Consider the following 15601-nt stretch of genomic DNA (forward strand, 5'->3'; position numbering starts at 1 on the left):
GAATCTTAACAATAAGGATGCACCCTTATCACCTGGGTGTCTAGTATACTTCGACCACCCGTTATGGTAACGCATTGGTGGTTCCTCTGGTGCTGCAAATGTTCATGGGCGGCGATAACCACTTAACATGACCGCATGATCGTTTAAAAATAAAATATTTTTCTGAGAAGCTTTCTTTTTTTAATGGACTTTTTATATTTGTGCTCCAGTTTCTAACTTCCTGATGAGTAAACAACAGGTTCCAAAGGAAACCTGTCACATCAATAAGCGGTACATCGGCGACAACCAGACCAGCAGAGCTCGTTTGTTTGGTTGCTTGTACTTTTTGCTGTCAAAACGGTTTCTATTAACTTGTTTATGTTGTTAGCTGTACCTATCTATTACTTCGTGGGTCAGTTGCAAAACGCAGTTACAATCTAAATAAATAAAAGGAAACGATGATTGTGTGACTGACTGATCTATCGACGCACAGCTGAAATTACTGGACGTATAGCTTATTGACACCTTTTTTTTTATAGACGTAGACATCCGCTAAGAACAGATTTTAGCAAATTTAATCTAGTTATCTAGGTATAGTACTTAGACTATAGCTTATCCCCGCGACTTCGTCCGCATGGGCTCAAGTACATAGTAATTCAATGCATGGGCTACACAAATTTTAAATGTCTATTTCACCGTATAAGTTGTAAAGTAAGCGTATAAGTTGGTTTTTCCTTAGTTTGCCTAAAAGATAAACAAATCGCAGAAACCTTCTCGGAGAAACACTTAAGCGACATACTTTGTCCGGCGCTTTACACCTTCTGGAGTTAGGGTTTTCACTCGTTCCATGATTCCATTGCCAGTTCGCGATTATGGAGTATGGATTGACGTGATTTTTTCCATGGATACAGTTAAAGACCTGGAGAGTAACACAGACTACATTTTATTAAGGAAAATCATTGAATTAGATTACAACATGGGGTTATTCAAGGGGCGGACCAACAAATTCCTAAAAAGCCGGCAACGCATCGGCGGTTCCTCTGGTGCTGCAAATTTTCATGGGTGGGAGTAATTACTTAACATCCGGTGACCCGCCTGCTCGTTATCTCTATTTAAAAAAAAATCGCGGACGAAGTTGCGGGCATCAGCTAGTAGGAAGTAAACCTTTTTATACCTGTTGGTATGCAATGCATTGCAGATAACGTGTCTAAAGTATAAAAATATAGAACTAAACTGCAATGGGGTACATTACAAAATACTTAATAGCAATTAACAATAGACAACCTAAGTACTGGATATTTTTCGTTCTCAGCCGGTTTTGCAATTTGTATGAGACTATACAGACATTGTGTGTTGTAACTTTATCAAGTTAATACCTAAGCGGTGATAGCCTAGGACTTCGGCCTCCTGTTCGGGGGTCCGGGGTTCAATCCCTGGCGGAGAAAAGGGCATTTTATGCAAGCAATTAAATCACTTGATTTAACTATGAAAGAAAACACCGTGAGGAAACGTGCATACTTGAGAGTTCTCCGTGATGTTCTCAAAGGTTGGCCAATCCACAATTTAGTCAGCATGGTGTACTATGGCCTACACCCTTCTCAAAGAGGAGACCCGTGCTCAGCTCATTGGCAACGGTTTGTGACTATGATGATGATGGCGAACTTTATATAGTCGACCGATAATCATGAGAGACTATCTATAGAAACATCACATCGTCAATCAATCATGACTATATAAGTGTAGAGGCAAGGTCAAAAATGCCTTTAGAGTGATTTAGGTAGATCATTCTATGATCATTTTAGGTTTCTAAGAACACTCACGCTATTAGCTAAGTGCGATATATAGGTAAATCACCAAATTTCAAATGAAAGGACCTCTTATACCTACTTAATAAAGACGAACTCAAAAACCAGAATGACGCTATTTTTTAAAGAGCTTTTATTTGTACTTAGATCATCATGATTTTGTATAATTAAGCAGGAATATATACTTAAGTTTAAATTTAAGATATCTGCAAACTTTTATCACGCTCACAAAGAGATGTTAAGAGGTCATCAGTTAGTAGAGGTAGGGTATTTAATTAATAAAATCTAACACAGCGTGCTCTATAATTTAAGTTTCCATAATAATAGGAAAAAACATTTCGTAAGCGCAAGTCGAGTGGAACTCTCGTGCTATAGAAAATTATATAGTTTATATAGACGGAACCGATTACCATATCGACTGCAGGCTCCAATTGAAAGCATAGCGTTTATGCTATGTCCATACTTGAGCTGTTTACCAGAGGTTTTCTTTTAAATTTCTCTTTCACTATACATGTGTCTAATGTCTATGTTAATTGCAGGCTTTGTCATTTTATTTACATTTGACGTAACATACGATGCTGTAAGCAAAAATTAAACCAGGTAGAATTTCTATGTCTGTTACAATTTATACATCTGTAACTGAGGGAGTCCAATTTGTACGAGTTTTACACGATTGCCAAAATAGTCACCGACAGAAGATAATGGAAATAGCTTATCCATTCGAGGCTAGATCTTGCCAGGACCTCGATTTACATTAATGAAGGAATAAGCAGAGAAAGATAGATACAACTCTCTAAGTATTACGCACAAGGCAGGTCATTCCGAACAAAAAAAAATTGTGGACTTGTTTTTGCTTGAAAACTTGATGACCAGTGTCATATTAAGTAAGAAATGTTGATAGTTTTACAGAAGAATTTTATTTAAAATATCCCTTCCATAGATAGCAATTTAGTTTAATAGATAGATAGAAACAAAATATAGTCTACGCCAATACCTACTTACTACTTGTAAGTCGGAAATCTTGGAAAAAGAGCTTCACATCAAACTTCAGATTTAATTCAAAAATTAGAGGTGTTTTTAGTATAGGTACCTTACCTACATAATGGCAAACTCTGACGTCATATAATTCGCCTTTCAGAAAAACTATGGGCTTTCACTCTCGTGGGAAAACACAACAAAGAAACGCAAACCCACCCCTGAATCGAGTTTTTCCTGCTATGCTTTTCATTGTCATTCATTGCCTACGATTCATTGGCCTTCCGCATTATACATGTCGACCGCTTTCTAATCACATGGGAAAGGGAGTCTGAAGCCACTGGGGATAAATTGGTGCACTTTGTCGCTTCACTTTAGTGAACTGGTTACGTCATGAAAATTATTTTCTTTCAAATTTATGTAAAAGTCTTCAGACGTTTTTTTACTCTTTACCAATGTGTCTCCGCTCCGCTCAGATTCAGTGGCAATGCCTTTCATAACTTTATCTTCTTCTTAAATATATATAAGCAAAAGCTGACTTACTGACTGACCTAGCAACGCACAGCTCAAACCACTGGACGGAACGACTTTATGGCAAATTATGATGTAGACATCCGCTAATAAACGATTTTTGAAAATTTTATCCCTAAGGGGATAAACTAGGGGTGGAAAATCTCTCTAGTCCACGCGGAAGAAGTCGCGGGCATGAGCTAGTTAATTATAAAGGTTTGTGGAGCACAGAAAGTTGGATTTTAATACTTGGATTACCAATCGTTTTGTTCAGAGATTGTGGAGAACTGTTGAATATCTTGTAGTTATGTACCTACTTTATTACTAAGATAGACATCTTTATTCAGAGTCAAAGTCGAAATCAAATTTACCTATTTAAAATAGTGTAGTCGACAGGTTGAGATGCCAATCGGAGTATAAGGCGGGGGGACGCCCCGCACACCCACCCGCGTTCGCCCGCACCGGGTTAGCGCGGGAGCTGTGCGGGTGTGCTGTGCAGGGCGTTCCCGCCCCGATTACCATCTGGAGTCTGGACCTGTTGCGTAGGTACACTTTTTGATTGTTAACTATTGTATTTGTGAGGTAATCATTGGTGATAATAATTAATAACGTAAATTTAAACTAAAGCTACGCGGGTTCTAAGGTCTGAGAAGAGCCCACAATTATTTATTATTTATTTTATGGAAATTTACAGCAACTGTATTAATTAAATAATAGGTAAATATAGATTTATGATACTTAAACCTAAATTGCCTACAGTGATGCTCTTGCAATATAATTGTCATTTTGTCATTAAGTATATAGGCAATATAAATGATCTATTTTCACTTTTGCGGTGGTCGCACAGCGTGTGTGCAAAACATCAAATCTAAGCCCAGTATGAATTATATCGATGTTAATCAGAGCGGGTGAAACAGTGTTTTCGGTAAGCGATCATAATTAACTTTCTACTAAGAAAGTGCTGTACCCAAATTGGTACTGTTTTGTAATACTTGCGAATGCTTTATAGAGGTCTTATGGATGTTTAAATTTGGAGCGTAACGTGCTAAATTGTTCTACAAAGTTTATGTCATTGTTAATTGGTTTTATTATTGATGTTATGTAACAGAGTGCATGTTTGACATTAGCATTGTTGCACTTTTATATGGGAGGGTAATTATTATTATGGCAATCTAAGTTCTTTTGCACGTTCATTTGTTCTTTCGTTACTTTGAAACTAGGGACTAAAAAAATTGATTTGAAAATTGATTTGAAAAATTAAATTGAAGTGTTTTCTTAGGGTTTGTTATAGGCTATGTGACGTTATGACGAATCCAACATGGCACACAGTTGCAAAGTTCCTTGCATCCCATCCGCTACTTAGTGACACCTACCTACCGTATCGTTCATCAATGCTATATTTTACAACTAGCTTATGCCCGCGACTTCATCCGCGTGGACTACACAAACTGAACCTCTATTTTACCCCCTTAGGGGTTGATTTCAGCCTTAGCTTTTACTATGTCGGCGAGCCTTGCGCCTAACTTTCTCGTACAAATGAGATGAGGATACAAAACGAAATAAGTACATCTGGATCTCTATTTTACTTTCTAAGGATGTAAAATCCGATATTGAACTATAAACAAAACTACGTAGCTATACCTACCTGCTTGGGTATATAACTAAACTTACGCTACGGTTCTAAGTATCTATAAAACTTTAAGTACGCATGTAACAATTAATATGAACAGCTAACGAGAGAAATTCTCGAGTGCCAATAACATTGTTCGAACGCTATTGCAAAGTCATAACTTATGATGATTGACAGGTGAATGTATGGGCAAAAAGTTCGAAATATTATAAGTATTAAATATTGTACTTATTCATAAACTTATGGCGTGTGCCCCTTCAAACTAAACGTGAAGTTGTAAGTAAGTATCTAAATATTTACATATATAATATGTATAAAGGAAAAGACTGACTGACTGATCTGTCAACGCACAGCTCAAACTACTGGACGGATCGGGCTGAAATTTGGCATGCAGATTTATGACGTAGACATCCGCTAAGAAAGGATTTTTGAAAAATTCAAACCCTAAGGGGTGAAATAGGGATTTGAAGTTTGTGTAGTCCACGCGGACGAAGTCACGAGCATAAGTTAGTCAGACTATATAAATAAGTACATAACAGATCAACTTGTTTACTATTCGCATCATTAAGATTTAAGACACCATTACACGACCTTTAGCGTAAGTTTGCTCAGAAAGTGCGTGCCACATCGCAGTTCACCTACTGACTGTTTTGAGCTAATTTCTCAAAACATTTAATCGGTAGCCGGTTCTTTTCCGTCCATTTCTCACGTGTCTAAATCTTATATAATTTATTGGTATAACCTCCTTGAATGTACAAATTGTTATTTTGTAATGAATTTCATGTTTCCTTTCGTTAATCGTTTTACTGACCGGGTTAAAATTTCTCACGAAAGTATTTTTTACGATTTAAAAATAAGCCCATGTAAAGAGTTGAACATACTTAGTTAAAGTTACTCTTAAACTACTCCATTTAAGGGTTAATTGTAATTTTAATTAAGTAGATAGTAAATAAAATTGCACGCGTATTAAAATAGACACCCACATACCTACGGTTTTAAAAAGTAATCAACACTATTTTATTTTCTCTCTCTACTTAATGACTATTATTGTAATTAATTAGCAGTTTGTAGTCATGAACTTGTGGCTTATGCTCCTTTAAACTAAACGTGAAATTATAAAGTGCACTTCGTAGTATGAAATAAGAATGCTATCATACTCTTGCCCTGAATCTTCATCTACCAGCATCCATTCCGCATTTAGTTGTATCACAGACCACCACTTATAGATGCCTAATAGCCGGACAACTCCGATTGCCAAGCTGCAGTTGCTTAGCATAAAAATCGCCCACGCCCGTTCGGTACCCTAGAAAGTAATGTAGGTACATTGACATTTAGAAAGAGATAGCAGATTTGTAGAGCGTTGTCCCTGTCATTGAGACCGACAAAACGTCATATAGGTATGAGTGACAGAGACAACGCTCTACAAAGCCGAAATGTCATTCTAAAGGCCAATGATGTACATTAAATTCTGCTGCGTACTGTAGGTTTTTTTGACAATAACTCGGCCATTTTAGTTTTCTGAATAGCTTTCATAGTTCGATGCTCCACAAATTGATTCCCACGTTAATTGATTACCATCACTGTCACAATGTCATAATAGGTACATAACCACGTTTAATTTGTTGTCACAAAAAGCCAGTGTCTTAACATGCTGTGAGAATAGTTCCCATTAAAACATCTGTTTTGTGGTATTGTAAGTACTTTATATAGGCAGGTATGCGTAGGTACATTTTTAGGTAATTTTAAAATATGCCATATACTTACCTACCTACATTAATCAGCCGTGAAAATGTGCTGAATTAAAATTGCCCGCCTCAGTCACGAATTTCCATAAGCTGCATATTTGAAATTAAAATATTACCTATGGGATAAATGGAACACTTTTAAACGCATTTTTAAGATAATTTTAAAATGTGTTAGATATCTAAGGTGTTCTAAATTAAATTTGCTTGCCCAACTCCTGAAATGTCACTTTTTAGGGTTTCGTACCTCAAAGGAAAAAAACCCTTATAGGATCAGTTCGTTGTCTGTCTTTCTGTGAATTTCACAGTCACATCACAAAAAAACATTAAAATGTAGGTAGTATTTTCAACTTTTAAAGTAAGATTAATGTACCAAGTGGGGTATCATTTCAAAGGGCAAATCTGTACATTCTAAAATACATTTTTATTTATTTTATGCATAATAGTTTTTGGTTTATTGTGCAAAATGTCGAAAAAATACGACTGTAGTACGGAACCCTCGGTGCGTGAGCCTGACTCGCACTTGGCCGGTTTTTTTAACTTTATTACAATGTGTTTATTAAAGTTCTCACACCAGTAGAACAAAAATGTAAAAGTTTGAAATCTATGTAAGTAAAGCATTAGATTTATTTGTTTCCTAATGAGGACAAAATACTTTATATGAAATTAAATATACAAATAATGACTTTTCCCACACTTAAACCGTTTTACATATCATAGGACGTTAAGTAGGTATACACTTATATTCGGATGAATACTTAAGTAGCCAGTTTAATTGCCAATTTATAAGTAGATTAACATCATTTGAACGCCTACAGCACGTAGGTAGTTATCTTAATTGGTGTCTTAAAATATTATCCCGAATTGTCACTTTATTAGACTGTTATTTTGGAAGTAAGTAGTACATAAATGCAAGGCGTGAGCTATACGCTATATGCTTTGATTTTCCGGGATAAAAAGTGGCCTTTGTCACTCTCGAGGTTTTAAACTATAACCATGCAAAAATCTCGTTGATCCGTTGCTCCGTTGCGATGTGATTGAAGGACAAACCAAAAAAACCAACAAACAAACACACTTTCGCAATTATAATATGGGTAGTGATTGCTTAAAAGGCACATATAACTCTAAACTTAGAGGTGCGACATTCACTAGAATCCCTAATGAGTCACACTATTACTGCGGGTGTGACTCGATGGGAAAAACCAATAGATTCCCAATAAGTCACACTCTCACGCGATTGGGTGTGACTCGTTGGGAACGCACCTGCGAGGATACTCGGAATCGAACCCCCGATCTCCCGAAAAGAAGGCGGACGTCTTAACCACTGTGTTATCACCGATTTTAAGCGCAGGGCGGATCAGCTAGTCATCTTCATCATGATCAACTCATCACCGGCTCACTACAGAGCGGATCTCCTCTCAGAGTGAGAAGGGTTTTTGGCCATAGTCTACCACGCTGGCCATGTGCGGATTGTTAGACTTCACACACCTTTGAGAACATTATGGAGAACTCTCAGGCATGCAGGTTTCCTCACGATGTTTTCCTTCACCTTTAAAGCAAATGATATTTAATTAATTAAAACGCACATAACTCCGAAAAGTTAAAGGTGCGTGCCCGGGATCGAACCCCCGACCACCGATTAGAAGGCGGACGTCCTAACCACTAGGCTATCACAGCTTATATGGTATGGTTTATAATGGTAAATACATAATAACAAGTTTGTTACACATCGTTATTCCAGCAGCAGCGACCGTTCATTACTATTCAGCGCCCGTGACCTTCGCGTATACTACACGCTAGATACGGCCACTTTCCACGCTAACGTGATGCGGTTGCAATAAGCACTTTCTTCCTTACTTGAGGTCAATTTCCTAATATTCAATTTACAAGATAAAGTGCAACAGACCGAGCACTCTAGAGAGCTAGCTTAAATCAAAACCTAGCTTATATCCTCGGGTTTGCTTTAAAAAGAATTTCAAATCTAAATATCATTTCTTATTTAGGTTTAATTAGAGGTTTCCAAAAATATGCGGACCAAGCCGCATTCGTACAAATGCAGTGCGTAATCGCCGAAATATTGCAATTTGCTTCATGTAGAATAATAATATGAGGGAAGGTGCACAGCCCTGCTATTTCGTAGGCGATACGGAAAGCGTGCCGAAACATTGGGTCACTACTATGTCTAATGAACGCATCATCAAGCCGGATCTCCTCTCAGAATAAGAAGGGGGTTAGGCCGTAGTCCACCACGCTGATCAAATTCGCATAGACTTCACATACCTACCGAGAAGATCATGGAGAACTCTTAGGCATGCAGGTTTCCTCAAGATTTAGACCTATATTGCTAACAAGTTCCAACGCACATAGCTCCAAAAAGTTTCTTCACATATCGGAACCTAGGGCATCCCTACTCACTAGGACCAACGTAACAGATTAGAACAGCGCTCCGTTACCACTGTCTCACTGTATAGAAACGGAGAGGTAGAGGCCCGGGATTGAACTCCCCCGAATAAGAGATAGACTAGATATTACCGCTTATTAAAAACTACCTATAACCTATTCTATTCATAAAATATAGCTTAAATCCTCAGCATCGCTTACATGAAATATAGAATTTCTACAAATTCTTTCTTACCTTCGTACCGTCTGCGATACTATTGGATTATTCAATAAGTAAATGTTCCTAAATTAAACAACCGCCATACGCACTACTTAAACAAAAGTATTATAGCTTAAAGTATCTATTTAGATGAGATATATACCTAAAGTAAGAAGTTCAATGTAGTACTTAAGTATAACAGGCATATCTCATAATCTTTTAAGAAAGATGATAGATATTCTACCTATATAAATATGATAACAAAATCATCCCAATAGAAACTAAGGTACAGTGGGACTTATCAGACTGTTAATGGCTATATGTAGGTGGGTAGGTGTGCAGAATGACTTTGACCAGGCTGATATGCCGATTACAGTAAGTGCTATAGACCTCAGTTCATCTGTAGACTAAAACAACAAAATAAATAAACAAAATAAAATGGTAGGAACTAGGAACCGCGAGCGCTTAACATTACCATAGAATTAACTGTATATTTTTTAATATATTGTTCCAGTCTGTTTATTGTATAATATACATTATAAAATGCTCAAATTTCCGGACGTTGGCATAGTTTTTTTTTTTGCATTAATTAGTTAGTTTACAAAATTTAGAACGCGTTGATGTCTAATATATAGAACAAAGAGATCGTGGGCAGGCCCCATACATTAGACATCAACGCGCAACAATGCATTTTTCAATGGGGTTACCAAAGATTTGATTTATCACTTCTTATTTATCAATTCTTGCGAAAACTGACAAAGCTTGAAGAATATAGAAACACATACCCGTATGAAATAAAACACATAACACAATACAACAAATGTTTCATTTATTGTATTGTATTTTATGTGTTTTATTTCATAGGTCGCGTTGCCAGAAGTAAATATAAATACCTACCTAATAATAACAATATCTAAAACGTGTGATATTATTATTATTAAATTGGGTGTGTTAATTATTAAAGTCATCCATTTGATATTAATTATACTGGCCCTCTTAAAAAGTATAGAAAAATCCATTAATCGGCATAATGAAAGAAATTATAAGTAATACTTAAGTAGCATTCAAGAAATATCCAGTATTGATTTTGATTTCATTCAAGTCTACTAACTATTTAGTTCAGTCAGTTTTAATTTCATTATTTTGCAAATTAATTTTTCTTCTTACCTATGTGGCAAAATAAACAATCTTAAGAGTAAGTGGCGATTTCTCCTGTGTAATTATAGTTTTGCATATCGCTTCGTTTTAACGTTCGCGATCTTTATGACTGCTTTGTTACTCTTTTTTTGTACTTAATTTCATTTACCTATTTATTAATACTTATTATGTGTTTACCATTAGATATTATGGTTTTTATGCAGATTTTATGGTTTATTCCTTGACAGCTAATAAAAATTAATATGGAACTAGGTAGATTAAGTTTTCAAATTAATTTTGCACTTAGGTGGTTCACTCTGACTTAGGTATTTACATATTACTTAATCCCTAATAAATAATTTGATAGATTACTTAGGTAGATAAGTAAGTAAGTACTTAAACACCTACTTGATATTAGACTTTTTTGTAGGGTCCGATAGATTTTTTTTCAATGTTTGTATAATACATCTATTGTCTCAAATCGTCCGCTAATAACAGTACAATATGTCGTATCGTGTCTGTCAGTGCAACAACCTGAGATCAAATTTCCGAAACACACTTTTATTTTCATACCGATATGGTACACTTTTGTCCACTCTCCCATATTTCGCGAGACGGTAAAAATGTAGCGAAGTTTTCTCGAATAGCTAGAGTGAAACGTGCCACGGTAGGTGAGCACTGAGCGGCGTACGAGATCACGACATGTGCAATTTACCTAAATCTGATATCAATTAGGACTATTCTTTAATGCTATGCTTGAAACGAAACGTCAGCGAAACCTAGCCGGACACACTTGTCAATGCTTAGGCTTACCTGCAGTAGCGCAAACAGAAGAACAGCTAAATGCATTGCTAAATGCGTCTGTTGGTTCCATAATAAAGCCAATTGATTCTTATTAAAGGAACTGGTAGCCGTGTGGTAACTGGTATGATTCATTCTTCGGTTTCTGCTACTGTAAGTACCTACCTACCTAAGCATTGGCAAGTGTATCCGGTTATACAGAGAAAAAGTAGAAGAAAATGAGAACTTCGGAAACTTGAAATTAATTATGAAGTCCTTTTTCAAAAGGATTCAGGAAGGATTATTTCTCAAGCTCAAAAAGACAACAAACACAAACTTTAATAAAACAATAAAGATTTTATCTATATATCTACCTACTTTTAGCTAACTTGAACGGAATTTCTTAGTGTTGTTAAACCTTTATCTCCGGTTCCAGCTAAAGGTTCTGGCGATAGCCAAGATAGATATTCCTTCAGCTTTGATCAGAAATCGACCGACGCGACGATCGGACTCCACCTACCTACTTTACTAATTACTTGTCAAAGCTAACTTCTGCAAGTCTTATTGATAGTTGATAGGCATAGCTTATAGATATATTAGTTTATAACTTTGGGTAGCAGTTGTCCTTATATTCGGTAATCGGTTCTTTATTAACCCATCATAAATTACGAAACTATAGGTACCTGCCTACCTTCGAAATTGTTACCCACTACTAGGTACGGTTTGCTAACTTTACGCACGCCTCTATTTCTAGTAGATACTTTCCTATTTTGGGTTAGATTACCAACCCAACATTGGACAAGTCTTGGGCAAGCCCTATAACAATTACGAATTGTTATGGTGCTACGTGCTACCATATAAAATCATTTAAATTTATAGCACGTCCATACACGCAATCGTTAGAAAGTGACACCTCCATAATTATTTGTATAACTTTTCGACACCTTGTTGCTATTTTAAATGACGCATGAATGCATTATGAAATATGGATGTTCCACTGTATTTTCCTTGCAGGTTTCTTCACGATGTTTTCTTTCACAGAAAAAAAACCTAGTCAGACTCGCGAACCGAGGGTTCCGTACTACAGTCGTATTTTTTCGACAATTTGCACGATAAACCAAAAACTAATATGCATAAAAAATAAATAAAAATCTGATTTAGAATGAACAGGTAAAGCCCTTTCATATGATATCCGACTTGTTAGGTATAGATATCTTACTGCTATAAGACCTACCTTCCTGCCAAATTTCATGATTCTAGGTCAACGGGAAGTACCCTATAGGTTTTTTGATAGACAGACAGACAGACAGACAACAAAGTGATCCTATAAGGGTTCGTTTTTTCCTTTTGAGATACGGAACCCTAAAAACTTAAGTACTTAAATAATGTGTAGAAAACTCAGACATGCTTGCGGTGTTGAACCCGAGATCTTAGTTAACTGTAATTGGGCATTGACCCAGGCCTTCACCGCTAGACCATCACGGCTTAAATTATTCTAAACGTGAAAACTTAGATCGACCATTTCACAGGTAGTAGGTATGTGATAAATTCACATGAAAATCCGTTTCATATTTCTATTTCACACTTTATGTTACCTTACTTTAAATAGCCAGTGAAAAATGGCGAAGCGAAATCTAACAAAGTTTGAAAATTATTACATAACTATAACGGAAACATTTGACAGAAAGTGAATTTTCACACTTACAAAAGTGCGGAAATTCTACTGCACCTACTTATCTATTAATCTAAAACCCCGTAATTTAAGTTGTGTAAGTATCTATCTAATGATTTTCACATCCGCTAAGTTATTTATCGATCTCAATCAATATTTACGCAGATCGGTAATATCACAATATCGACGTCAATGGAAAACTGTAAACGAATTTATATAGAGCGGAACTGATCGCAGTCGAATCCGACGTTCCCACGACTTCGGCACGCTTTTTATTTCTATTCAAGAACTAGGTAAATAATAAGCTATTATCAATAACCACAATTTTCTTGGAAAAAGGAGAAATTTTATTGTATCCGTGTTGCGTGAACCAAACTTGTAGTTCAGTGAACGTAGATAGCTAATTGTGTTGTACCTTCACAATGTTTAAACTAGACTAAATTAATCTAGTGTTCGCAGTGGAATTAGTCACGGTGCCAATCGGTTGCCAAAAAGGACATAATTAAAATACTGAATGATGCTGGCGTCGCTGGCGACTTCGTCCGCGTCGACATAGGTATAGGTTTTCAAATAGGTATCCTGCAGGAACTCTTTCGGGATAAAAAGTACTTAGCCTAAGTCCGTCTCTAGGATGTAAGCTATCTCTGTACCAAATATTATACGATGTCCGCGACATCCATGTCAATATCCTCATGATCAACCCATTGCCAGCACAAATAACACAATTTCTAATTAGTCAAATATTAATATACATATAAGATTATCATACAGTCATCATCATCATCATGATCAACCCATCACCGGCTCTCTACAGAGCACAGGTCTCCTCTCAAAGTGAGAAGGGTTTTGGTCATAGTCTACCACGCTGGCCATGTGCGGATTGGTAGACTTCACACACCTTTGAGAACATTATATGAAGAACTCTTAGGCATGCAGGTTTCCTCACGATGTTTTCCTTCGTTAAAACAAGTGATATTAAATTATTTAAAACGCACCTAACTCGGAAAAGTTAGAGGTGCGTGCCCGGGATCGAACTCCCGACCTCCGATTAGAAGGCGGACGTTTTTAACCGCTAGGCTATCACAGCTTTCCACGTCAATATAGGATTTTAAAAATCTCGTGGGATTTTTTTTCCCCGTCATCAAAAATCGCAACTCACCGCACCCGTGCGTGGTGTGCGCCAGCTACGCCTTGTGCTACATGTCTGAAAAGTATTTAACTCTTCTTCTAATTATATTTCAAGCCATCTATGTTCTACCTATAAACTAAGCACCTGTTTACTTACGTAGTTTGAACTTTGGGTTAGGGTCACACTTTCATTCGATATGCTTTGTCATGTTGTCTCTATACGAAAAGTAAAATTACATTGTGGGAGAAACGGAGAAGCGAATAGGCATGCATTATTGGTCATTATTTTTGGATTATCACTACTTATACTTATTACTGTACTTACTTGTCCGTATTAAAACAAGCTTACCTATATAAGTATCTTAGTATCTATAGGTATTTTCTGAATGAATGTTTTATTCAAAAAAAGTGAGTAAACGATTATTTTGATTTTATCTCAGATTAAAAAAACCGCTCAAGTGCGAGTCGGATTCGCTCACGAAGGGTTCCGTACCATCGTACAATATACGTACGCGTCTACGTATACGACGTCCGCCTTCTAATCGGAGGTCGGGGGTTCGATCCCGGGCACGCACCTCTAACTTTTCGGAGTTATGTGCGTTTTAATTAATTAAATATCACTTGCTTTAACGGTGAAGGAAAACATCGTGAGGAACCCTGCATGCCTGAGAGTTCTCCATAATGTTCTCAAAGGTGTGTGAAGTCTACCAATCCACACATGACCAGCGTGGTAGACTATGGCCAAACCCCTTCTCACTCTGAGAGGAGACCCGTGCTCTGTAGTGAGCTGGTGATGGGTTGATCATGATGATGATGATGTACAATATATCGCCATCGATATGACGTAATTTATTAAATTAAATTTTCGTGAACATATTTTAATTTTTTTTTGTGATTTAACCACAAAATCACGGTTTTCGGTTTGTATTCTTAACTTATGCTATAAGACCTACCTACCTGCCAAAGTTCATGATTCTAGGTCGACGGGAAATACTCTGAGGCATGTAGATTTCCACATGTTTTTCTTTACCGTTAAAGCACATAACTCGGAAAAGAGAGATGTGTGGCCGGGATCAAACCCCGACCCCCTACTAGGAGGCTGACGTCTTAACCACTAGGCTTAAACAGCTTTTTGATTGACTGTTGATTATTTGCGCAAAAAATATGTTAGTTAATTTAGTCATGTTGTGGTTTTCCAGGGGTGCGGCTATGTGTGGTCGCGCTGGCAACACAGACGCTGCTGCTGTCCGTCGCGTGTCACAAGCCCCACCGACGACGCTCCTTAGCAGCTCAAGCACAAGTAAGCTTCATTATTTTCTTAGTTAGCTATCAATATGTTAAGTAAATAATATTATTTACTAGCTTATGTTGTATATAAGCAGGCGTTACTTTGCGAAAGTCCATGATATACAGTGAACCAAATGCTTAATTTGCTATAATCCGCTGATACAATTGAATCTGTATGGTGCAACATGCAGCATGCGAAATGCACCGCCCGCCCTCCCACTGTTAAACATGCAGGGATAAGTAGCCACCGGAGAATCCTCAGGAGATGTAGACCTAGACAATGCATAATTGCAAAGTTGCAATTGTGCATTGTAAGTCGTGCTTCGAGTGTGTTTGGGATTTGTGTGGTGCTGCGTG

General features: G+C 37.0%; 1 protein-coding gene across 1 annotated transcript in view; it reads left to right on the forward strand.

The window, feature by feature from the left end:
* Window positions 1-15601, forward strand: part of LOC117992093 (mucin-3A-like) — a 33830-nt gene that overhangs the window by 14073 nt on the left and 4156 nt on the right. Inside the window, exon 2 of the mRNA XM_034979751.2 lies at window positions 15157-15257. Coding sequence (XP_034835642.2) covers window positions 15157-15257 — 101 coding nt within the window. The remainder of the gene's footprint in view (window positions 1-15156; window positions 15258-15601) is intronic.

The sequence above is a fragment of the Maniola hyperantus genome, chromosome 20 (assembly GCF_902806685.2).
Source record: "Maniola hyperantus chromosome 20, iAphHyp1.2, whole genome shotgun sequence".
Lineage (NCBI taxonomy): Eukaryota > Metazoa > Arthropoda > Insecta > Lepidoptera > Nymphalidae > Maniola > Maniola hyperantus.